At 45.4% G+C, this 24,434-nt stretch overlaps 1 protein-coding gene across 1 annotated transcript in view; it reads right to left on the bottom strand.

Annotated features, from left to right (window-relative positions):
* GNB5 (G protein subunit beta 5) overlaps positions 1–24,434 on the bottom strand; it is a 125,894-nt gene that overhangs the window by 19,577 nt on the left and 81,883 nt on the right. The window contains exon 10 of the mRNA XM_030189311.1: positions 13,884–13,980. Coding sequence (XP_030045171.1) covers positions 13,884–13,980 — 97 coding nt within the window. The remainder of the gene's footprint in view (positions 1–13,883; positions 13,981–24,434) is intronic.

Raw genomic sequence — 24,434 nt, 5'->3', positions numbered from 1 at the left:
GCAGGCAAAAAATATTTAAAAAGCGGGAGGGGGGTTGGTGACCACTGGGGGAGTAAGGGGAGGTCATCCCCGATTCGCTCCGGTGGTGATCTGGTCAGCTCGGGCACCTTTTTGTGGCTTGGTCATAACAAAAAAATGGACCAAGTAAAGTCGCCCAAGTGCTCGTCAGGGATGCCCTTTTTTTTTCATTATCGGTTGAGGACGCCCATGTGTTAGGCACACCCCAGTCCCGCCTCGACACGCCCCCATGAACTTTGGTCATCCCCACGACGGAAAGCAGTTGAGGATGCCCAAAATCGGCTTTCGATTATGCCGATTTGGGCGACCCTGGGAGGACGCCCATCTCCCGATTTGTGTCAAAAAATGGGCGCCCTTCTCTTTCGAAAATAAGCCTGAGAGTAAAGATAATTTTTTTGAAGGTTTTTTGCCAGAGGAGATCATTTGATCATATCAGCTCTATAAATCTTTGGATTCTGAGCTCTTTGAGGCTTTTCCTTCATTTTTTAAATATGATTATTACATGATTATTGCATGTTTTCAGTGAGTGGATTACTCAGTTTTTCTTTATCTTTTTCAATAATAATCCCCATTAAGGTTTGCAGCAGACTGTGCCATTACAATACCATTTTCTGGAGAGACAGTTCAACATTACAGCAGAAAATCCTCTTTCTACCAGAAGAATTCTTAAAAACAGGTAATCTTTGTTTTTGAAATGAACTACAAACCTGTTGGGCAACATATACTATGTGCTGAAAACATAAGACTAAGGGCTCTGTTTACTAAGGTGTGCTAGCGTTTTTAATGCGTGCACAAAATTAGCGCACGCTGTGTAGGTGCCCACCATATTCCTATGGGTGCCTACACAGTTAGCATGCGCTAAACGCACTAACGCGCCTCTAGCACGGCTTAGTAAAAGAGACCCTAAGGGAGGCACATTTCAGACTGTTCACACTGAGACAGACTGCATATACTTATTATCCAGGGGCTCTCTATCAAATATGTATGTTCTTTCACTCTGAAAATGACTGTGGATGCAAATTACAAGAGGCCGCTCAAACATGCTTATTCTGGGAGTAGGATTTTGCTAGAAAAATATGTGCAAAGATTTGAAAGTGCATCTACACATGTTCTACCCGTCTCTCCCCCCTCCCCCTGACCTCTCAACGTGCACACTGTGTCTCAATGTGGCTACAGGTATGTGATTTGTCTAGCGCACACTCTTAAGACAGCTGATTTACATATATAAACCACTTTGGAGGCAATTCTACAAGTGAGCATCTTTTTGGCACCTCGATGCCACGTGGTGAAAGCCTATTCTATAACAGCATCTGGGCACCCAGGTTTCATCATAGAATACTGGTTTAACCCAGCACTGACATGCCTTGCATATATGCACTCGCAGTTACACCAGCCATAGATCTGGAATAAGTATGGGCATCTAAATGTGGCAACAGTATTTTGTAAGGGCACATGTAAGTGGCAGAACTGCCCATGCCCCTCCCATGGGAACATCCCCCTTGCATTTATGCACCAAGGGTGGGGATTCTATATATGGCACCTAAAAAATGCACGTGGAAAACATTTCTGCCTAAGTGTATTCTATAAGCCGCTCCCAGATTTAGGCACGGTATACAGAATACACTTAGGCGGAAACCGTAGCACCTAAATCTACGCACTTCCGTTTACACCAATGAAAATATGGCGTAAATCCCGGCACTTAGATTTAGGTGCAGAGGGCCATATTCTGTAACAGTGAGTGTAAATTATGGAACGCCCAATTCCCTGCCTATAACCACACCCCCTTTTGCCTGCGCACCTTAGAAGTTAGGCACAGTGTGCTACAGAATACGCTTAGCGAGTTGAGTGCGTAAATTCTAATTATTGTCAATTAGTGCTCATTATTGCTTGTTAAACGCTGTTATCAACGCTAATCAGCTTGTTAAGCCAATTAAGTTTTCGCATTGTTATAGAATATGCTTGGATTTCGGCAATGTACTCTAGGCGCTCTACATAGAATCTTCAGGTTTGCCACTTATACACACCCTTACAGATTAACGCTTAGTCACTCTGGTGCCACTTGTGCACACTTAAACTCGAAAGGGAGAGTACTCTGTACACTTATGCACTCAAGTGGCGCATAAATGCAGGTGCCCTTTTTACACCCACAAAGAATCACTTTGAAAACTGCCCTCAATATAGTCAGGTCAATATTCAGCCGGCGGCAGACAGCATTCTTTTCAATGCTGACTGTGGCCGGCTAAATTAGACCCAGATTTTCAGTGCCGGGGCATGTGTGGACATCGGCATTGAATATCCGGGGCTAACTGTTCTAGTGCTGGTCACCAGAGTTTATGCGGGTCCAGGTCGATATTTAACTGGGGTCCACGTAAGACAGTTATGCAGACCCCAGCTGAATATTGGCCTCAGCCCACATGACAAAAAAAAAAAAAAGATGCCCTTCAATTCAGCCCCCCCCCCCCAATCCCCTCCCCTCTGGGCCTGAGACACGGATCCCTCCTCTCCCTGTCATGCTACCCCGATCCCACATCCCCCCACCCCCTCCAACATGAAGGATAGGCCCTGGAATCCCTGGTGGTCCAGCAGGGGTGGTGGGGGCACGAGCAAAGCCTCTGCGGTGTGCCGCTGAATATCTGCAGTTGGACAACCCCGAGTGATTTAAGCAAGCAAAAGCCTCTCCTGCCATTTAAATCTTTTTGAATATGCACACAAGTATTTTTGCATAGCATTTCATAACCAACGTTCTCAGAGCACTTTACGTATAACAGTTATTACTCAATTACAGCTGGCCTTGGAAGGATGAATGACCATCTTTGCTAGAACAGAGAGTGTGACCCTCAGGTTTAAACAGATGTTAATGAAAAAAGCATGTGGGGCAGCACAAGTCCTGCTGCTGCTTGCTTGCTGTACATTAGCCATCTGGCACTATGGAGAATCAAGTTGCCTCCAGGGAGAGGATAAAACATGTTTTGTTTAGCTGCTGTGCTGGGAGGAGATGCTGCATGTAAGCTAACAAGGAACCACGGAAAATACTGGAGACAGGAGAAGGCCCATACATGCACAGTATATGAGACCTTGTCACCCTGGAGAAGGAACTGAACACCAACACAACAGGGATTTAAAAAGCTGAACGCTTTATACAGATAATCTGAAGGATGGCGCGGTACGGGTGTTTAGGTCACGTTTAGGAAATGCTCATCTGGGCAGTCGCTAGACAACCCCATCCCCTGAGTGCAGATCCCACAGGGCAAGAAATAGAGGAGGCAAAAAGGAGAATGTTTTTCCCATAGGAATTACAGAAGTGCCTTGATATACCATGGGCTAGATGAACTTAAGCCCATAATCTTTGACAGTTATCACAAACACTGATTTTATACCTGTCTGAGGGGTTTGTGGGGGGAGGGGGGGGGAGGCAGGTGAGGCTTTTTGCTATGGCAACAAAAATATCACAACAGGGTTATCAGGCCTTTTTCTCAGCAGTTAAACACAAGGAAAAACAATCTTCAATGAAAACAGTGACGCTGAACTTTCATGTGGAACTGAGGTTAGATACCGTATATGCTTACTTTGGAGACTCAGTTTCAGAATAATACTGCCATTAGGATGAAGGCTTAGGAGTCGATATTCTGCCAGCGGTGATGAGCGGTTTTGTTTTTCTTAATAATGTTTACTAAGCCAAAGAAAACAGTTACATAGGTAACAGAAACTCCAGTAAAAGGAAACCATTGAAAACACCGTGTAAAGTACAGCTTTTTATAAACACAACATATAGTAGGTTTATACACATCAACAATAAATTCTGAACATTTAGCAGCCCACTCCCAGACCACCCCCCTCTCCCACCAAAAAGTCAATATAGGTGCGTGCATATCAGAGAAAGCAGGGAAATGATGAATGCTGGCACAAAAATTAAGTATTAAGCAGCCTGCTACGAGCAATTGGGGATAGCGAGTTCAAAAATGGCTCTCAGATCAGGCGGAATCATTTTCCAGATGGGGAATCTAAGTTGGAGATTTCACAATACTCCAAAGAGGCTTGTGTTATCATCAATACATGCCATTGGGACAATGAGGGTGGCTCCGCAAGAAACCAACACTGAAGGATGCCTTTTTTTCCCCATCCATATAGAGAGTTTCATGAATCCTGTAAATCCGCTTAGCAAAGGTCAAACGATATCAAAAGTATAAAACAGTGAGTAGGGTTTTGGAGTCTACTGCAACTTCCAAAGACAAGAGACAAGAGCCCAACAGCCTTCCAAAACTTTGGCATCACTGGGCACTTCCAAAACATATGGCCCAGCTTCGCCTCGGATTGATGACACTTGAAATAGTGGCTGGTAGCTCAAAATGTAGCTTTATATACTCTAAGGGGAGAAATATGTAGACACATAACAAATTTGTATTGCAGTTCTCAGTGTAAGATATTTTTCAGTAAAGTGTGATAGTAGGACAGGCTATGTTCAATTTGATCCCCAGTTACCGGCATCAAGAGTTCAGCAATCTACTTCAGGGAAAGAGTTATAATAAAATTTGGCCAGGTGTTACCGCAATGACACCAATAGCTGTGCTTCCAAGCTAAATGATTCAGATACAGATTCTTATGTCTCTGACACTCCAATGCACAAAGGGCCCCCTTAAATATGGCAACCCTACGAGAAGTTAACAAGTCGAAAACAGCAACTGATACAAAGGGGATAGCAGCAAATGAGATGCATGGATCCCCTTTTGTGCATCGGTTATGTGTGCAACTTGAAGCTGTCAAATGCATTTGACATTAGACCACCATGGAGTTTTTTTGAATTGTGTGGGGGAGGGAGCTTGAGAGGGGGTCCACTGGGACTCCAGTGGACCCCCTCTTGAACCTCCCCCCATGCAACTCAAAAACCTCCATGGTGGTCTAGTGACCCCCCCCCCCCACACACACACAAAATCCCTGGTGGTCCAGTGGACCCCCTCCCAAATCAAAAATCCCTAGTGGTTCAGTGGACCCACTCTTGAGCCCTCCTCACTCTAGTGACCTTACTCTCTACCCATTTCCATATTTTAAAACATTGAATGTAGGAGGACAAGAGCAACACCTCCTCCCTCCTGCCTCTGGGTCTGCCCTTCACAAAATGGCAGCACCCAGGCAATGCCTGGTGCATCCTGTGATGCACTGGGAGGGGCTAAGCACCATAAAAGGAGGTTTTTCCTTATATGGTGCTTAGCCCCTCCCAGTGCATCCCAGGATGCACGGGCAGGGACTGAGCGCGCCTTTTTTCGAAGGGCAGGCCCAGAGGCAGGAAGGAGAATGTGTTGGGAGGGGGTCCACTGTGCCACCAGTGATTTTTTATAGGGAGAGCGCAGTGAGGTAGGGAGCACAGGTTTGCAACAGCCTGTGTTTCCCTCTTCTCCAACAGCTCCAGAGCTGCCATAAAATCTTGCTTGGTGCTACTTTCTGTATTGGTTGTTAGGTCTGAGCTAGGGCCAGCTCTCTCTCTCTCTCTCTGCCCCCCCCCCCCCCCCGTGGGCTGTGTGAGAGAGCCCAGTCTTCCTAACATGCCTTTGTGAGCAGCAGCTGTTCTAGGGGCTGATCCCTCCTTAATCTACTGTAATTCCATCGAGAGCTTTCACCATCACCCCAAGACATCTCCTCAAGCCTTTCCCCAGGACATTCCTCAAGTCATTTCCCCAAGGCATCTCCTCAAGTCATTCCCCAGGACATTTTTCCCAAGTCATCTCTCAAGACTTACCCAAACCATTCCCCATTTATTTTCTGAGTTCTCCCTCTTACAGTTTTTTTCTCTCTCAGCTAGGCTTAGTTTCTGGCCATCTCCTTGCCTCTGAGGTGGCTAGATACAGACTCTATGGGCAGAAGGCCACAATTCTTTTACAAGCAATTGAACTGAAAGCTGGATTGTCATTGTTTATCCTGAGTACTACAAATAAAGAAGATTTGCTTAAGAACTGAGAGTCTACTGGTGAAGCTTCTGCTTGGGGATGATTTATGCTGGCTGTTTTAGCTACAGTATATCTTGCCTAGAACAGTACACCTCTTATAAGTGCATCCAATTAATACACTTCCAGGAGGCCACATAAGTGTGGTGCTAAGATTTTATAAAATTCAGGGGTATATCCATCTGGTCCAGGGGCCGTAAAGTTCTTTGGGACCTTAATGGCTTTCTGAATTTCTCTGGCAATAAGTGGAGCATTAAGATGCGCTGGTGCCTCTGAAGGGAAGCGCGGAAGTCCTGCATCTTCTAAATAATCGAGAACATCTGGGCCCTCAGAGGAGTTATTAACAGTATACATTTGCTGGAAGTGCAGAAAAAATATATGAGCAATAGCAGACACTTCCTGCTTGAGCTCCCCTACATTATCTAAGAGTCAAGGAATGTACCTGGAGCCCATCCAATATTTGGTAAATTGAGCAAGTAATCTGCCAGGTCAATTACCAAAACGATAATATGAAAAATAGCATTTTCTTTGTTCATTCATGAATGAGGGAATTTAATGCAGCCTGTGCTGCCTTAAGAGCCTCCCCTTCTCATAGATGTTGGATTTTGAATATAATATCTCTTTGCCAATACATATTTCCTTTCCAAGTGCAATATACTTTGACAGATACGTTTAGCTCTTGCAGGTACATAAGCTATAATGTCTCCTTGAAGCACTACTTTAGCTGTCTCCCAAAAGAGGCCAGGATTGCCAAAATGCAGCAAATTAAATTCAAAATGATCCAACCATTTCTGGACATGGTTATCCTCATATAAATATGCTGAAAATCTCCAGCTCCCCACACAGCTATGAGAAGGACCCTCCCCAATGTCCACCCAAATCATAGAATGATCAGACACTGATGTGGGCCCAATCTCCGCAGAATCTACGATTATAGAGAAAGTACTTTGGGCCCTGGAGAGAAGTGTATAACTGCACTCAGTTGGATGAAGGAGCCGCCAATGAGGAACCCAAATACGGTAACCCCTTTCCACTCCCATTTCAGGGCAGGTTTTCACAGATTTATGTAAATGGGGATCCAGCACCTGGTCGAAGTCTCCCACAAGGATCAGGAGTAAAAGGCAAATCCCTCATACCCTGGTGAACTAATTAAGAAAAACAAACAAACATGCTCATATACATTGGGTTCATAGACTGCTAAGAGATAAACCTCATATTCTTTCAAGCATATTTTTAACATAATGTAACACCCAAATGCATCTGTGGTAATTACCTTTCCCTCATAAAGAAGAGATTTTCAAATAAGGATCACCACTCTAGCCTTTCTGTGAGAAGATGAGGAATAATAAACTTCTCCCGCCCATCCCCATTTAAATTTCTGATGTTCCCTATCCGAGAGCTTAGTTTCTTCATCTACATGATGATTCAAGGGTTAAAAATTTTACTATACTTAATAGGGGAGATTATGCCTGAGACACTCCATGAAATTATATGTATACCCTACTTAGTCATGTGCTACATTAAATACAGTGGGGGAAATAAGTATTTGATCCCTTGCTGATTTTGTAAGTTTGCCCACTGACAAAGACATGAGCAGCCCATAATTGAAGGGTAGGTTATTGGTAACAGTGAGAGATAGCACATCACAAATTAAATCCGGAAAATCACATTGTGGAAAGTATATGAATTTATTTGCATTCTGCAGAGGGAAATAAGTATTTAATCCCTCTGGCAAACAAGACCTAATACTTGGTGGCAAAACCCTTGTTGGCAAGCACAGCGGTCAGACGTCTTCTGTAGTTGATGATGAGGTTTGCACACATGTCAGGAGGAATTTTGGTCCACTCCTCTTTGCAGATCATCTCTAAATCATTAAGAGTTCTGGGCTGTCGCTTGGCAACTCGCAGCTTCAGCTCCCTCCATAAGTTTTCAATGGGATTAAGGTCTGGTGACTGGCTAGGCCACTCCATGACCCTAATGTGCTTCTTCCTGAGCCACTCCTTTGTTGCCTTGGCTGTATGTTTTGGGTCATTGTCGTGCTGGAAGACCCAGCCACGACCCATTTTTAAGGCCCTGGCGGAGGGAAGGAGGTTGTCACTCAGAATTGTACGGTACATGGCCCCATCCATTCTCCCATTGATGCGGTGAAGTAGTCCTGTGCCCTTAGCAGAGAAACACCCCCAAAACATAACATTTCCACCTCCATGCTTGACAGTGGGGACGGTGTTCTTTGGGTCATAGGCAGCATTTCTCTTCCTCCAAACATGGCGAGTTGAGTTCATGCCAAAGAGCTCAATTTTTGTCTCATCTGACCACAGCACCTTCTCCCAATCACTCTCGGCATCATCCAGGTGTTCACTGGCAAACTTCAGACGGGCCGTCACATGTGCCTTCCGGAGCAGGGGGACCTTGCGGGCACTGCAGGATTGCAATCCGTTATGTCGTAATGTGTTACCAATGGTTTTCGTGGTGACAGTGGTCCCAGCTGCCTTGAGATCATTGACAAGTTCCCCCCTTGTAGTTGTAGGCTGATTTCTAACCTTCCTCATGATCAAGGATACCCCACGAGGTGAGATTTTGCGTGGAGCCCCAGATCTTTGTCGATTGACAGTCATTTTGTACTTCTTCCATTTTCTTACTATGGCACCAACAGTTGTCTCCTTCTCGCCCAGCGTCTTACTGATGGTTTTGTAGCCCATTCCAGCCTTGTGCAGGTGTATGATCTTGTCCCTGACATCCTTAGACAGCTCCTTGCTCTTGGCCATTTTGTAGAGGTTAGAGTCTGACTGATTCACTGAGTCTGTGGACAGGTGTCTTTCATACAGGTGACCATTGCCGACAGCTGTCTGTCATGCAGGTAACGAGTTGATTTGGAGCATCTACCTGGTCTGTAGGGGCCAGATCTCTTACTGGTTGGTGGGGGATCAAATACTTATTTCCCTCTGCAGAATGCAAATAAATTCATATACTTTCCACAATGTGATTTTCCGGATTTAATTTGTGATGTGCTATCTCTCACTGTTACCAATAACCTACCCTTCAATTATGGGCTGCTCATGTCTTTGTCAGTGGGCAAACTTACAAAATCAGCAAGGGATCAAATACTTATTTCCCCCACTGTAGATAACATGTCTGCAATACAATAACAAATCGTATGCCTTCCCTGAATACCCAGCCCTCACTCAGGGATACCTTATGCCAATCCAAACAGTGCAAATGAAAACCCCAAATAATAAATCCTAGACATAATAAAAACTAGAAAATAACTCCCATACCAATCAGCACTTCTTAATGAACACACAATAGCACAGACACGTCAATAAAATCCCTCTGACCCCTCCCATCCCCCAAAGCCCCCTCTCTATCCCACCCTTGTAGGTTTATCAAGACACAGCCCGCAAACATTCTTCACTGATATTTTCAAGGAAGTGCGGAAGATCATGCTTCTGATGCATCGCAGGGCCCCCAACTCCATCACAAGAGAAATTATCTGTATGGGCTACATCTTAAGCTGGAGAACACATGTCCATATTGTACAGTCACCCATTTCTGAGAATAATTAAGTGCAATCATGGAAGGAAGAGTAAAAAAGCACTCATCTCCCTGCTGATTGTTCTATGCAGTCAAGAGGCAGGTGACCCAGGTTGAGCCAATGTGCTAACAAAATTCCTCGCCTCGGAGACAAAGTCAAACACTTGCCATTTGATCTCATGCTATACTTTTAGAAAAGCAAGGTAAAGAAAAATGAATCACATCTTCCTCTCAGGTAAGGTAGCACATAAAGGATGAAATTGTTTTCGTTTCTCAAGCAGGGCTGCTGAATAATCCTGGAATATGTGCATCGGGGTACCATCATAGCACAATGTGCCTCGTCAGACCTTGTACTGCTTTAAGGTTTCCACTTTCTGCAAATAATTATGAAATTTGACAATGACGATCCGTGGATGGTAATCTCCCAGCTTCCTGCTAAGATGATGGACATGTCCCAAACATACAGGCCCCAAGCCCACTCGCAGAGATAAGTCCTTCTCCATCCAGCTCTCCAATTCTGAAAGCAAATGCTGTTCCGGAACAGTTTCCAGTATCCCCAAGATGTGAAGGCTCCCTCATCTGGAACAATTCTCCACATCTTCCCATTTTCCGTGTGGGTGTGCACTAGACTCTTAAGAGCGTCAAGGTCCACAGATGCTGTGTGAGCCCCATCTTCTAACCCTGAGACACACTGCTCAAGCTCCATTTATTTCTTTGGTTTTTCTCCATTAGTAGGGTCTCTAAATTTGTAGTTTGCTCTGAAAACTGCTCAAAACGCGGATCCAAGGCTTGCACTACTGTGTTCTTTAATTCCACCAATGCAGCTTCAGTAAACTGCGCGACTGTCCCTGGAGTGGAGTCCACCGTCTTGTCCTCAAGCAGTCTAGCGCAGTCTCAGACCTTTTTAGTTACTTTAGCCGGTCATTGCTTCCCCGGAAGACGCTAGGAACTTGTCCATGCACTCACTGAAAGGTAGGAAGCGTCTCAAAAGCACAGAAAAGCCCGAATCCAACAAGATGCAAGTAGATGGAATCAAGGGCCCCAGAGCAGGTCAGACCGACATCTTTCCTTGTCCACAGTATCTTGTGATCCATGATGATGAGCGTTGTTTTTAAGATGGGGGCAGCGCTATTCCCAGATATTCAATGTCGGGCTATGCCCTGGTACCGGCAATTTGGGTTTTATATAGCTAGCTATCTCAAATGCATTTAAGTGAGATATTCAGCACTTAACTGCATAAAGATAGGACTGACTTTTATGTGGTCCAATTTGCTTTGAGCTTAGCAGTCTGTGGTGATATTCAGCTGCACTAACCGGTTAAGTGCTGCTGAATATCAGTGGATAGCCCTGAACAAGCAACTTAACTGGCCAGGAGCCATTTCTGGCCAGTTAAATCATTTTGAATGTGCACCTCTTAATGGAAAGTCTTTGTTTTTCTGTGTCAATATACAGCCCATACACCAGTGTTTCTCATGTTGGTCCTGGAGTACCCCCCTTATCTGTCAGGTTTTCAGGATATCCACAATGAATATGCATGCTATTGATCTGCATATGCTGCCTGTCTCCATTGTATGGAAATCTCTTTCAGGCATATTCATTGTGGATATCCTGAAAAACGAACTGATAAAGGGATACTCCAGGACCGACTTGGGAAATACTGCCATAAACCATCTACATAGATAAGAGTGGTAAGATGGTGGGGCTGTCTGTCCAAGCTGGACATGCACACATTGCCCCCGAGATTAGCTATAGGGCCAGTGTGAGGGCTGTGGTATGTTAGCTGCTCCATTCACAGCGGTCAAGATGGGAGTGGTAAGGAGGCACACAATATTTGTATCTCCCCCTTCACTCCGCAAATAGCAAGGTTCCGACATGGTGCTTTCTGGCCTCTGCACTCAACAGACCACTTTGCACGGAAAGGAAGAGGTCAGACGCCCCAGGAAAATGACTTATGTTTGTTACTTGTGGGGTGGGGGGCGGTCGCCAATGTGTCATCATGAGCCAGATTGGCCCTAGGGAGCAGGACTATGCAAAGGTGAACTTCAATCTTAAGAAGGTGTCATCTTTGGTCAAAGAGGAACAGACCCAATGTCCAACAGGTTGTACCAAAAACTGGTGGATAGGATAGGAAGTTGAGAGAGAGAGAGAGAAAGAGACTGGTGGAGAAAGGGAAATTACAGTTCCCACCACTCTCTTTAGGGTTTATAACACTATGCAGCTCACGTCTTTTACTCTAGTTTAAGAAAAGCCTTAGAAGCAATGAACTTATCATAATCATATAAATCAAATTTTATAAATGCCTATGGCATTTATAAAAATTTAATGCTACACTTCAAAGTGCACATTAAAGGGAACTGTACAAAGCATTGTTGCTCACCTGTAACAGATGTTTTCTGTATACAGAAGGATTGATTAAGCACACAAGTAAGTCATCAGACATCACCAGGACAAACAGCTCTCCTAGAGCTCAGAACTTAGTATATGTTCTTCTGAGCATATATGACCCTTCCCACATGCAGTGGTCTCCTCAGCTAGTTCCAAAGCTCATAACACTTCGGAAACTGTCAGGTAGGTAGGAGGGACAGTGTGCCTAATAAATCCTCCTACCTATGGAATACACCTATTACAGATCAGCAGCAATGCTTTTTCTATCAACACACAAGACCTATTCACCACATAGCTTAATGATGCTCTTTTACTCATTGTCCCATATTTAGGAACCGCCCACACCAAAAAAGTGTGAGAACTGCTCCATCACATAGACAAACTGGCAAGCATAGCTTGACCACTGTCCTTTATAGCAGCTTAGTCCAAGGGATAGTGGAAAGGAAACGTGTAAAACAAGGACCAGTTTATTACTTGACAAATTGCATCCAGCGATGTAGACTTTGGGAGAGTCACAATAACTGCAGTGGTTCATATCTGATGAGACCTTACTATAGTGTTTAGAGAAGCACCCGATGGTTCATAACAGAATTGGACACAGGATGCCAATCAATTTTCTAGAGTACTTTGTTGACTGAAATATCAATATGGTTGGGTTTAAAGGAGAGAAAGAGTTGCATGGATTTCCTAATTGATTCTATTCTTTTGAGGCAGTATGTGAGGACCTGATGACAGTCCAAAGCATGGAAAGCTTTCTTGGATGGGTTCCTATGGACAGAATGTAGGAAGCATTATTTCCTCATGGATATGGAGTGGTGTTACTGCCCTGCATAAAAAAAATTGGAGTGAATTTGAAGAATTGCTTTGTTATGATGAAATTGTATGTATGTGTCACAGATTACCAGAACATGGAATTTAGTTATTCTTCTAGATGAGGCAAGAGCACCTAGAAGAGTATTTTCCATGTAGGGTATCTGAGACCAGCAGACTTCATAAAAGAATTTAGAACAACGTTAAAGTCCCATGATATAGAGGGCTTTGGCATTGGTGGCATAACATGGAGAAGTCCTTCAATGAAGAATGGAATAATAGGACACTAAGAAGGCAAAAGACAATTCATTAGAGAGTAATAGGCAGAGCGAGCATCAAGATGTACTCAAATGGAGGACTTCTGGAGACCTAAACAATATAAGTGGCATAAATACTGCAGTACGGCAGTATGCAGACATGGAACAGGGTTATGATCATTCATAGAACACCAGGTGGGAACTCTTCTGCTCATGAATGTGTATCTGGAAAACAGTTTACTCACAGCTATCAATTTATCTTGAATAGGTGCTGGTAGTCCTAGAGTAAACACCACACACTCCCACAGCAACGATATGACAAGGTGTGGAAGAATGAGGCAACTATTCCCTTCATACAGCCTATGGCAAAACATGAATTCATGTCAGATGACAAGTCTCTGGGATTGCTTCAAAAGATTTTTCCCAGCTAAGATCATCAGTACAGCTATTTAACATTTTGAAGAACTTAAAAAGAATTTTTTAAAGAAATATAGCAGTGGTTGAAAATATAAGTCTGATGATGATGATGACGGTGCTAAATGCCTTGTTATAAAACGTCTCTAAACCTAGGCTGCACCTCTGAAGGTCTGACATAGTATAAAGTATAATTTTGCAGAGGGATAGAATTATTCTGTGGCCTTTATACAACAGGTATCTTTTTGAACATTTAAGTGCCCTCTAAATAACATCCCAAATAGAAATAAAAATGTCCCTCCCACAGGACATATGATTTTATACAGTTAGATAAGCACACACAGCATTTCAACATACATAATACACATGAACAAACAAAATGCTCCAGTCTGGGGGTGGGATTACACATTAGGACAGGTGCTCTGCCTGGCATGGGATTATGTCTGTTTGAGGTCTGGGGATTATTATCACCTTGTGCACTAGGAGAAAGTCTTCTTGACAAATGAAACCAATTTTTTTTATCAAATCTTACCGCTCAGAGAGAAATCCACACTAGATGCTCCAAAAATAATACTTTCCTTGGAATAAATGGCCACTTCTCTGTCTGCACGGAGATCATACAGACGGCACTATGTGAAATAAAAAAGGAAGAACCAGGGCCTGAGATCAGGTTAATACTGAGGTTAAGATTCTCTTCTATCTCTTCCTTATGTCATCTTCAATCATTTACATTCTCCGAGATCAATACTTATCTACACAACCAGTTTAAAGGTGTACACAATTTTTTTAAAATTCACACTTTTTAAGACTGGTTTTGGAGTACACTGTAGCAAGTCTGGTTTTCAGGATATCCACAATGAATATGTATGAGAGATATTTGCATGCCCAACTATTTTGTGCATATTCATTGAGGATATCCTGAAAACCAAAGTGCTAGAGGCTACTACAGATCTGGCTTGAAAAACTCTGCTGTAGTTACAGACTAACCCCTGTCCATGAACAATGCACGCTGCTCTGGTGCTGTTTACTGATATGTGAACTTATCGGTATTAAGACAGCTGCCTCTGTAGCAGAAACAGGATAAAAACAACCCCAGGGAAATGTACAATTTCTAAAAAGCGTTGGTGGTACAAAACTCTTGATATTGTTAAATCCACAAGGCTGGGGACTCTGGAAAAAAGGGAGGGCCTGGAGTCTCTTCTGGCCTCAGCTATCATTGATTTTTCAGTTTCACACCCCTCATCTTTGCTAACTATGTCCAGTTTTAGAGTTTCATTGCAGTTCTAAGGAACTATTGTCAATTTTGCTTTTAAAAACCCATTAATGCCATTACCAGCTTAAACTATGCCTCTATCAAAAATAGCCCTAGTGAAACTCAGTAGCAGCCTATTTCAGAACTTTGACCAGATTCAACCTCAAGTACTCTCAGTTTTGTACATTCTAAAAAGTCCCTTCTAGCTCTATCTTCATAGGACCAGTGCACATACAACGTTACTATTTATTAACATTGGTAGTCACTAGCTAAAGAATTGTGGCTGCCATGTTAGTTCACTTGGATATTTGGAAATAAGGCTCAAAACAACAACTTCATATATGTGGGACAAAATCTGAAGTTATCCTTTTGATGTGATGGAGCGGATGAAACTTGTCACAAATACTAGGTTAGTCCAATAAAAAGGGACTATCGAGGGATAATCAGATGCACTTAACCAGACAGTACTGAATATCCCTTCTAACTGAGGCTATGTTGTTGGGGCTTAGTTAGCATTTATGCAGTCAAGTGCCAATATTCAGCACTTAATTGGATAATGGACTAAATTCTATATATGGCGCTGAATAAAAGAATGAGCACAAAACGCTATTCTATAAATGGCGCTCTTGAGTTGGGCAAAACAGAATCCACAAGGAAAATAGGGATAAACCTCTACGAAGAAGCAAGATAAACCTTTATCCACACTCTTATCACCTCTCGCTTAGACTACTGAAACTTGCTTCTCACAGGTGTCCCACTAAGCCATCTCTCTCCCCTTCAATCTGTTCAAAATTCTGGTGTTCCTAGGGTGGCTGACACCCGGGGCGGATCGCCAATGCACCCCCCCCCCCCGGGTGCAGCGCCCCTCCCCCCGGGTGCAGCGCGACCCCCCCCCCCCCCACCCCCGGCGAAAGGACACCTCCCCCTGGCGAAATGACACCCCCCCGGGTGCATTTTTACCTGCTGGGGGAGTGCTCCGCGCCTGTCAGCTTCGCTCGTTCCATGCTCCCTCTGCCCCGGAACAGGAAGTAACCTGTTCCGGGGCAGAGGGAGCACGGAACGAGTGGAGCCGACAGGCGCGCGGCACCCCCCCCCCCCCCCCAGCGGTGTGCACCTGGGGCGGACTGCCTCCACCGCCCCCCCTTGGTATGCCACTGCCAGTATCGCAATGCTTATATTAGCCCTCTCCTCAAATCACTTCATTGGCGCCCTATCCTTTTCTGCATACAGTTCAAACTCCTCTTATTGACTTACAAGTGCATTCACTCTGCAGATCCTCAATACCTCTCCACTCTTATCTCTCCCTACACACCTCCCCGGGAATTCCATTCGTTGGGTAAATCTCTTATCTGTACCCTTCTCCTCCACTGCTAACTCCAGACTCTGTTCCTTTTATCATACTGCCCCAGATGCCTGGTATAGACTTTCTGAGCCAGTATGTGAAGCTCCTCTGTCCTTCTTCAAATCTAGGCTAAAAGCCTACCTTTTGATGCTGCTTTCTAACCCTTACTCATTCAGTACCCATATTTTATCATTTCCACCTTAGTAATTCCCTTATCTCTTATTGTCCCGTTTGTCTGTCCTAATTAGATTATAAGCTCTGTCGAGCAGGGACTGCCTCTTTATGTCCAGTGTACTTCTAGCAGCGCTATAGAAATGATAAGTAGTAGTAGTAGAGTGACTCGTGATTCTTAAGATGAGAGTAGCTGATGAAAAGTCTTTATTAAGACCTTAATAAAGATTTTTCATCTGCTACTCCTGACTTGAGAGTCGTGAGTCATGTTACTCTGTGTTACTATGAGTTGGGCACCATTTATAGAATAGTGTTTGGATCTGCGCCCAAGATTTACACCAACTGAAGCCTGGTGTGAATCCTTGTGCCTAAATTAGTAGCAGATCTGCTTAATGCTGTAATACTGCGTGCAAATTCCAGGAACACCCCTGACCCACCCATGGCCATGCCCCCTTTTTGAAGCCACAAATAAATTTAAATTAGTGCAGATAATTTATTTATTTAGATTTTGCTCACACCTTTTTCAATAGTAGCTCAAGGTGAGTTACATTCAGGTACAGTGGATATTTCTCTGTCCCAGGAGGGCTCACCATCTAAGTTTGTACCTGAGGCAATGGAGGGTTAAGTGACTTGCCCAAGATCACAAGCAGCAGCAGCGGGATTTGAACTGGCCACCTCTGGACTGCAAGACCGGTGCTCTAACCACTAGGCCACTCCTCCACTCCATTGTTAGTGCCCAATTACTGGCACTAATTGGCTTGTTACACAATTAAATTGCATATGCAAATTGGGCACACGTCCCATATTTGCGTGTGCAATTTTCAGCACCAGATAGCTGAATATTTACCCCTATATTTTGCTTTTCTGAACTCTTTCAATCTCATCATAATTAGTTTTCTGGAAGTTCACATTAATTTACTAAAATTTGCTATACTGCCACGGCTAACTAGCAGATCTCGGTAATCCAAATAACTAGAAGAGGAAAGAAACTACAATAATAATCAAGAGGAAAGAAAATCAATCACTTGTCTATGGAATATTTCATGGAGTAACCATTAGCCAGTTTAGTTTTCAGGATATCCACAATGAATACGCATGAAATTTAAATGTACTTCCTGGTTGTAGAAGTAGGTGCCACTTACGCATATCAACGGTGCCATCAAATTGACAGTGAGGCCCCTATCCTGCTTATAATCGAACGAGAAAAACGCCCAAGTTCCGACCTAAATCGGGAGATGGGCGTTTATCTCACAAAAACGAATAACGCGGTATAATCAAAAGCCGAATTTGGACGCTTTCAACTGCACTCCGTCGCGGATGCGGACAAAGTTGACGGGGGCGTGTCGAAGGCGTGTCGAAGGCGGAACTGGGGCGTGGTTATCGGGCGAACAGAGATGGGCGCCCTTTCGCCGATAATGGGAGAAAAATATGCGATTTCAGCGAGAATTTAGGGCACTTTTCCTGGACCCTGTTTTTCCACGAATAAGGCCCCAAAAAGTGCCCTAAATGACCAGATGACCACTGGAGGGAATCGGGGATGACCTCCCCTGACTTCCCCAGTGGTCACAAACCCCCTCCCAGCACAAAATATGACGTTTCACAACTTTTTATTTTCACCCTCAAATGTCATACCCACCTCCCTGGCAGCAGTATGCAGGTTACTGGAGCACTTATTAGGGGGTGCAGTGGACTTCAGGCAGGTGGACCCAGGCCCATCCCCCCCCTACCTGTTACAATTGTGCTGCTTAATGCGTAAAGTCGTCCAACCCCCCCAAACCCACTGTACCCACATGTAGGTGCCCCCCTTCACCCCTTAGGGCTATAGTAATGGTGTAGACTTGTGGGCAGTGGGTTTTGAGGGGGATTTGGGAGGCTCAACACACAAGGGAAGGGTGCTATGCACCTGGGAGCTCTTTTACCTTTTTTTTTTGTTTTGTAAAAGTGCCCCCTAGGGTGCCCGGTTGGTGTTCTGGCATGTGAGGGGGACTAGTGCACTACGAATCATGGCCCCTCCCACGAACAAATGCCTTGGATTTATTCGTTTTTGAGCTGGGCGCTTTCATTTTCCATTATCACTGAATAACAAAAACGCCCAGCTCACAAATTAGCGAATAACATATGGGCGTCTATTTTTTTCAAAAATACGGTTGGGTCCGCCCCTTCACGGACCCGTTCTCGGAGATAAACGCCCATGGAGATAGGCGTTTTCGTTCAATTATGCCCCTCCATGTACACTAGGTGGCATTCTATAAGGTAGCGCCCGAGTGTCATAGCACCTAACTGTAAGGGGGGGGCGTACACATGGGCGGGCCATGGGCTTGTGTCCCAGTTACACATGTAGCTTGTGGAATGCTATAAACTACATATGTTATTTGATGCACCTAAGCACACCAACTTATGCCTGCCTTTGACATGGCATAACTACTACTACTTAACATTTCTAAAGCGCTACTAGGGTTACGCAGCGCTGTACAGAGGGAGTACATACACATGGGCACTACTACTACTACTATTTAGCATTTCTATAGCGCTACAAGGCGTACGCAGCACTGCACAAACATAGAAGAGACAGTCCCTGCTCAAAGAGCTTACAATCTAATAGATTGTACCAATGCGGACCTCTTAGGCTAGTATTCCATAATGGAATCTTGGCCTCAAGATGTCATTTTAGAATTGATGTCAAGCTTACGGCATTGTGGCGCCTATTCCAAAGTACCAATTTATAGAATTGCCCTTAAAGTTGGAAGGAAGTGACGTCACGGACCTGAATGGCTGCCTAGGGATCTAGCTCCGACGCCACCCTCTGTAATTGAGCTATAATAGCGCTCCTCAGCTTGTCAAACGGGCTAAATTTGGCAACATAACGTTCCCCGTGGGGTGTGGAACATAAAGAGAAAGTCCCCGTCGAAACAGATGGCGACGGCTCGGAAGGAGAGTGATCGTACCGTAGAGAAGCCAGCGCTCCGGACCACGCGACGCCATGTGCTCTCATCTGCACCCGCCTCTCATTCAGACTCGGATTCAGCTCCCTCGCTGTGTGAGTCGAGTAAATCATCTGGTAAGCGGAGCCTGCCCAAAGATTTGGCGAGATTTCTATCGGAGATCCGCAAAGAAATCAAAGCATCAAAGGAGGAAATCCTGGAAAAGATGGACGTGCTGAGCGTGGATCTCCGGGAGATGGGAGGCCGCGTGGAAGACTTGGAGGTGAGAGTTGACGAGAACGCCGAAAAGTTGATTGATACTGAGACTCGTCTGGCTAAGGTACTTGCATCGCATGCTGAAATGCAACTTAAATTAGATGACTTGGAAAATCGAGGGCGCCGCAATAATTTGCGGTTTCGCGGAGTTCCGGAAGCGGGGGAACAAGAAGATGTTGGCGCCATTGTAAAGTTGCTTTGTAGCAAGCTGATAGACTCTCTGGACATTACCTTTGAACGCGCACACAGAGCATTAGGAAGACGGTCGGATAACAGGCCACGAGATATAGTGGTCTGTTTTTCCACTTTCACCATAAAGGAGCAGGTGTTGCAGAAAGCGCGCCAAGTACAGCATATTGAGTATAACGACGCGCAAATTACAGTCTTCCAGGATCTGTCGGCACACACCTTGGCACTGAGGAGAGGGATGAAGCCAGCATTGGAAGCCCTAACGAAACATAAAATTCCCTACAGATGGGCTTTCCCCTTTGCCCTTTGCTTCACCACGGGAGGGCATTTGTATCGAGCCCGGTCCCTGGAGGAAGTGTGGAAGACCTTACGATCCGAGGGGCTGGTAACCACAGATGGCCCACCAGCGGAACTGGATCCGACAACGAGAGCCAAGCTGCAAAAATGGCAGCGTGTCCAGGGCAAGGTGAAAAAGACTCGGACAGGCACCTGAATTGACAGTATGATCCTGTACGGTGATCTATAGATGAGAGTCGTGTTAACCTGTTTATGTTGAACATAATTATATAATTAAGAGTGAAGGGGGAAGGAAAATATGAAAGGTATGAAAGGAGAAGTGGGAAAAGGGCGATTTATTTTCATATGGGGGAGGGTTTTGTAATACAGAGGAGAGAACATAGAGGGATGAGTAGGGGTAAGGATGGGGAGGGGGCGGAGGGAGGGATTCTGGGTAGCTGATTGGGTTAATGGGTTCTTCCTTTCACATTCCTAGACGGGGGATTAAAATCCTCGCTAGTGGAATTAGGGGAGGGAGGGGGAGGGGGGGAGGGAGTATAGGGGGGGGTGGGGGGGTCTTCTATCAGGTAATGTATGTGTTACGGGGTAAAGAAGGGAGGATGAAGAGTTATACTATCTGCGGAAGGTTCAGTGAAGGAGAGATGGGGGTTTGGATATATGAGGGTCTGAGTGTTAATCTTGCTTTGTTTTATAGGAGTGATATATTGAGTAAGCTTAATGTCTGATTTCAAAGTGCTTACATATAATGTCAAAGGGCTTAATTCTCCATACAAGCGCCACGCCCTTCAGCGTGAGCTACGCTTAATGTGCCCGAAGGTGGTGTTTTTACAGGAAACGCACATGTTACCAAAGCATGAGGGCTTATTGGCTTCCAAAATGTATCCGGGAGTATACTGTGCCTCTGATGTTAAAGGGGGGAAAAAAAGAGGAGTTGCTATCCTGTTTCATAGGGATGTTCACATACAGGTTCTCCATATGAAGAGAGACACAGCGGGGCGTTTCCTCTTTCTGCATGTGCAGCTTGAGAGGGAGGAGTTTACTTTGGCCAATATTTACGCCCCTAATGAACACCAGGAAAGGTTTTTTAAGTACCTTCACAGGGAATTGCAACTTTTCTCCCGGGGGAGGGTGTTCATGGCGGGAGACTTCAATGCAACCATGCAACCTGGACTGGATAGGTCGGCTCCTCCTGCTAAAGCTGATTATAACATTTCACGGGCTTTACGGAATTTAGTAGAAGAAATGGGTCTGTGTGACTGGTGGCGACTATGTCACCCGAGAGGCAGAGACTACACTTTTTATTCTCAAGCACACCTGTCTTACTCTAGACTAGATTATGTATTCCTAGACAAGACTCTTTCGGACGGGGGAGGGGAATCCGCCATTGGCCATATTACAATTTCAGACCATGCCCCGGCATGGGTTGTCGTTCCCTCTTTAGAGGGGGAGCGAAGAGACCTCAGGTGGTCATTTAACAATTGCTTATTGCAGGATCCTCAGATTGTGGCGGGTTTCCTTCCGGTCTTGAAGGAGTACTTTGAGATCAATATGGACTCAGGGCCATCCTTGAGCACGGTATGGGATGCTTTTAAAGCGGTGGCACGAGGACATTTTATTAAGTGTGCTAGTCACAAAAACAGGACCCACAGAGAGCGCCTGCTGAAATGTATGGCGCAAATTGGAGACCTAGAAATAAAATACAGGGCATCTGGTCGGGTGGCAGACTACCGCAAGCTGCAAGATGTGAGATTGGAATTGACTGCGTTACATGAGGAGAGCTTGAAGTTTGTTCATGCACGATTGAAACAGGTGTACTATGAAGGGACTAACAAGCCAGGGAGGTTATTGGCTCGGAAATTAAGAAAGCTGAGAGCTGATAGACACATTGTGCGTGTGAAAGATGTGAATGGGAAAATGTTGTATAAATCTGCTCAAATTAGAGAGCGGTTTGCTCAGTTCTTTGAGTCTCTATACAGGGAGGATGCTGCCGTGCAGGTTGGGGGGATAGACCAATACTTAGCTGACAGAGGGCTGGCTGAGCTATCTGAAAAGCAGAAAAGAGAACTGGATGAGCCAGTGCAATTAAAAGAAGTGCTGCAGGTTGTTAAGGCCTTGCCGACGGGCAAGGCGCCAGGCCTGGACGGCTTTACTAATGAGTTTTTCAAGAAGTTTGCGCGAGAACTGGCGCCTTGCTTGACATTGGTTATCAATTCGGTTAGAGACGGGCAGGCATTGCCAAGAACTATGTTAGATGCCTGGGTGGCGGTAATACCTAAGCCTCAGAAGGATGGCGCGGACTGTGCATCCTATCGTCCCATATCAATTTTGAACACGGATGTAAAAATCTTGGCTAAGGTGCTTGCTAATCGTTTAGGGGGGTTGTTGCCTACCTTGATCCACCCGGACCAGGTGGGATTCGTGCCGAAGAGACAGGCCATGGACAACGTGCGTCGAACCCTGGACTTGATGCACTGGGCTCGGTCGCGGGCCTGTCCGTTGGTCCTGTTGGGACTGGACGCGGAGAAGGCCTTCGATCGAGTCCACTGGGGGTTCCTGGATAGGGTGCTGCACAGATTTGGTATAGGGCCCTTATTTAGATCTTGGATCCAATCACTTTACACTCAACCACAGGCGTGTGTTAGGGTCAACGGTGGGAACTCGGGTGCGTTTTTGCTGGGGAGGGGCACCCGACAGGGATGTCCGCTGTCTCCATTGCTATTTGCCTTGACAATGGAGCCACTGGCGGCAGCCATCCGAGAGAACGTGAACATATCCGGGGTTGAGGTGAGGGGGCAGGAATATAAAATCGCGTTATTTGCGGATGACATGTTATTGTCTCTAACTAATCCGTTAACCTCATTGCCTAATCTATTAAAGGAAATAGAGGACTATTCGCGAGTCTCAGGATATAAGCTTAATGCCAATAAGTCAGAAGGTATGGCGGTGGGAGTGCCGTTAAGAGTGTCTGAAACGCTGCAAACGTCATTTGTTTTTAAGTGGTCAACCAGATCCATACAATATCTAGGGGTGCAGATTCCTGCGGTACAGTCGGAGTTATTTTCTGTTAACTACCCGGTACTACAGAAGGCGATTTACAGTGATTTGGATAGATGGGCTCATATGGGACTGTCTTGGCTGGGCCGGATAGCGGCGATCAAAATGAACATCCTACCTCGGCTAATGTACCTTTTTCAGGTCCTCCCCTTGAGGGTGCCCCGGTCTTATTTGTCTAGTTTGCAAGATCGCCTGTTGCGCTTTATATGGAATCAGAAGAGGCCCCGTCTGGCACGGGCTATCTTGTATCGGAGTAAAAATCAAGGCGGCCTCTCAGTGCCGAATTTGTGTTGGTACTACTGGGCTGCTCAGGCTAGGTCGGCGGTAGAGTGGTTCAGGGGGGAGGACCATAAGCTCTGGGTGCACTTGGAACAATCCATGGTGGGGTCCCGCAAACTGGGCAATTTAATGTGGCTACCCAATAAATATAGAGGGCGGGTTGAGCGGTTTCCTCCGACTGTGCAGGCCACTTTTTATTATTGGGATCGTATGTTTATTGAACGGCAACCACCTGTCTCGGGTCTGGCACCTATAGCTAACAACCCGTTGTTCGGACCGAGCATTGGGAACCCTGTCCTAGAGCGCTGGGCGGAAGCCGGATTGGACATGATGGGCCAGTTGCATGTAGGAGAAGACGTGATTTCCTTTGAAACCCTGAAGGAAGACTTTCGGTTGCGGCAAAGTGATTACTATGTGTATTTTCAACTAAGACATTTCTTGAAAGGGCATGATTATGTAGCTTGTCTTAAGAGGGAAACGCACCCAATGGAAGAAGTGTGTGTGCAATATCATAGTACAAGGGGTATGATCACCTTTCTATATGCGGCTTTGGTCGCCCACCAAAAGCCTTCACTGCTACATAGGAGAAGGTGGGAGCAGGAATTAGGTTTTACTTTAACGGAAGAAAAATGGTTACAGCTGGAAAGGGGGGCTATGCATTCAGCGAGGTCAGTGTCCATGAAAGAGAATGCAATTAAAGTTTTCTTTCGCTGGTACCTCACTCCGGCGCGTTTGCACCATATGTTTGCGCAGGTTACCGAACAGTGTTGGAGGAAGTGTGGGGCTGTGGGTACAATGGGCCACATATGGTGGACATGTCCTAAGGCAAAAGCGTACTGGAAGGCGGTGCAGGCGCGCCTTCAAAAATGGGTTGGTAGACCTGTACGGTGGCATCCACTAATATTTATATTGGGTCAGCGACCAGAAGGTCTCAGAGAACATGAATGGCTTCTGACAAGGGGAGCCTTACAGACAGCAAGAGTGAATCTGGCTCAGAGTTGGAAGTCGCCTTTGGTGCCACCACTGATACGCTGGCTTACCAAATTGCGATATGTGTGTGAGATGGAGAGATTGACTGCAGTTAAATCTAAGGTCTTGCCTAAGTGGGAGAGAATATGGCTACCATTCCTGAATGCCAAGTAGGGGGAACGTCACTGGACCGACTATAGGTGGGAGTATTACAGTATGGTATGGGGGGAGGGAGGGGGGGGCGGGGGGTTACGGGGGGGGGGGTTAGGTCGGGAGGGAGTAGTTTCTGTATAAACATGAAAAAGTTGAAGTTACTTGAGGATCTCAGTTAGA

The sequence above is a fragment of the Microcaecilia unicolor genome, chromosome 1, assembly GCF_901765095.1.
Source record: "Microcaecilia unicolor chromosome 1, aMicUni1.1, whole genome shotgun sequence".
In the NCBI taxonomy this organism is placed as follows: Eukaryota; Metazoa; Chordata; class Amphibia; order Gymnophiona; family Siphonopidae; genus Microcaecilia; species Microcaecilia unicolor.
The sequence above is the reverse complement of the archived record's forward strand: the minus strand, read 5'-3'. Positions and strand labels throughout refer to the sequence as shown.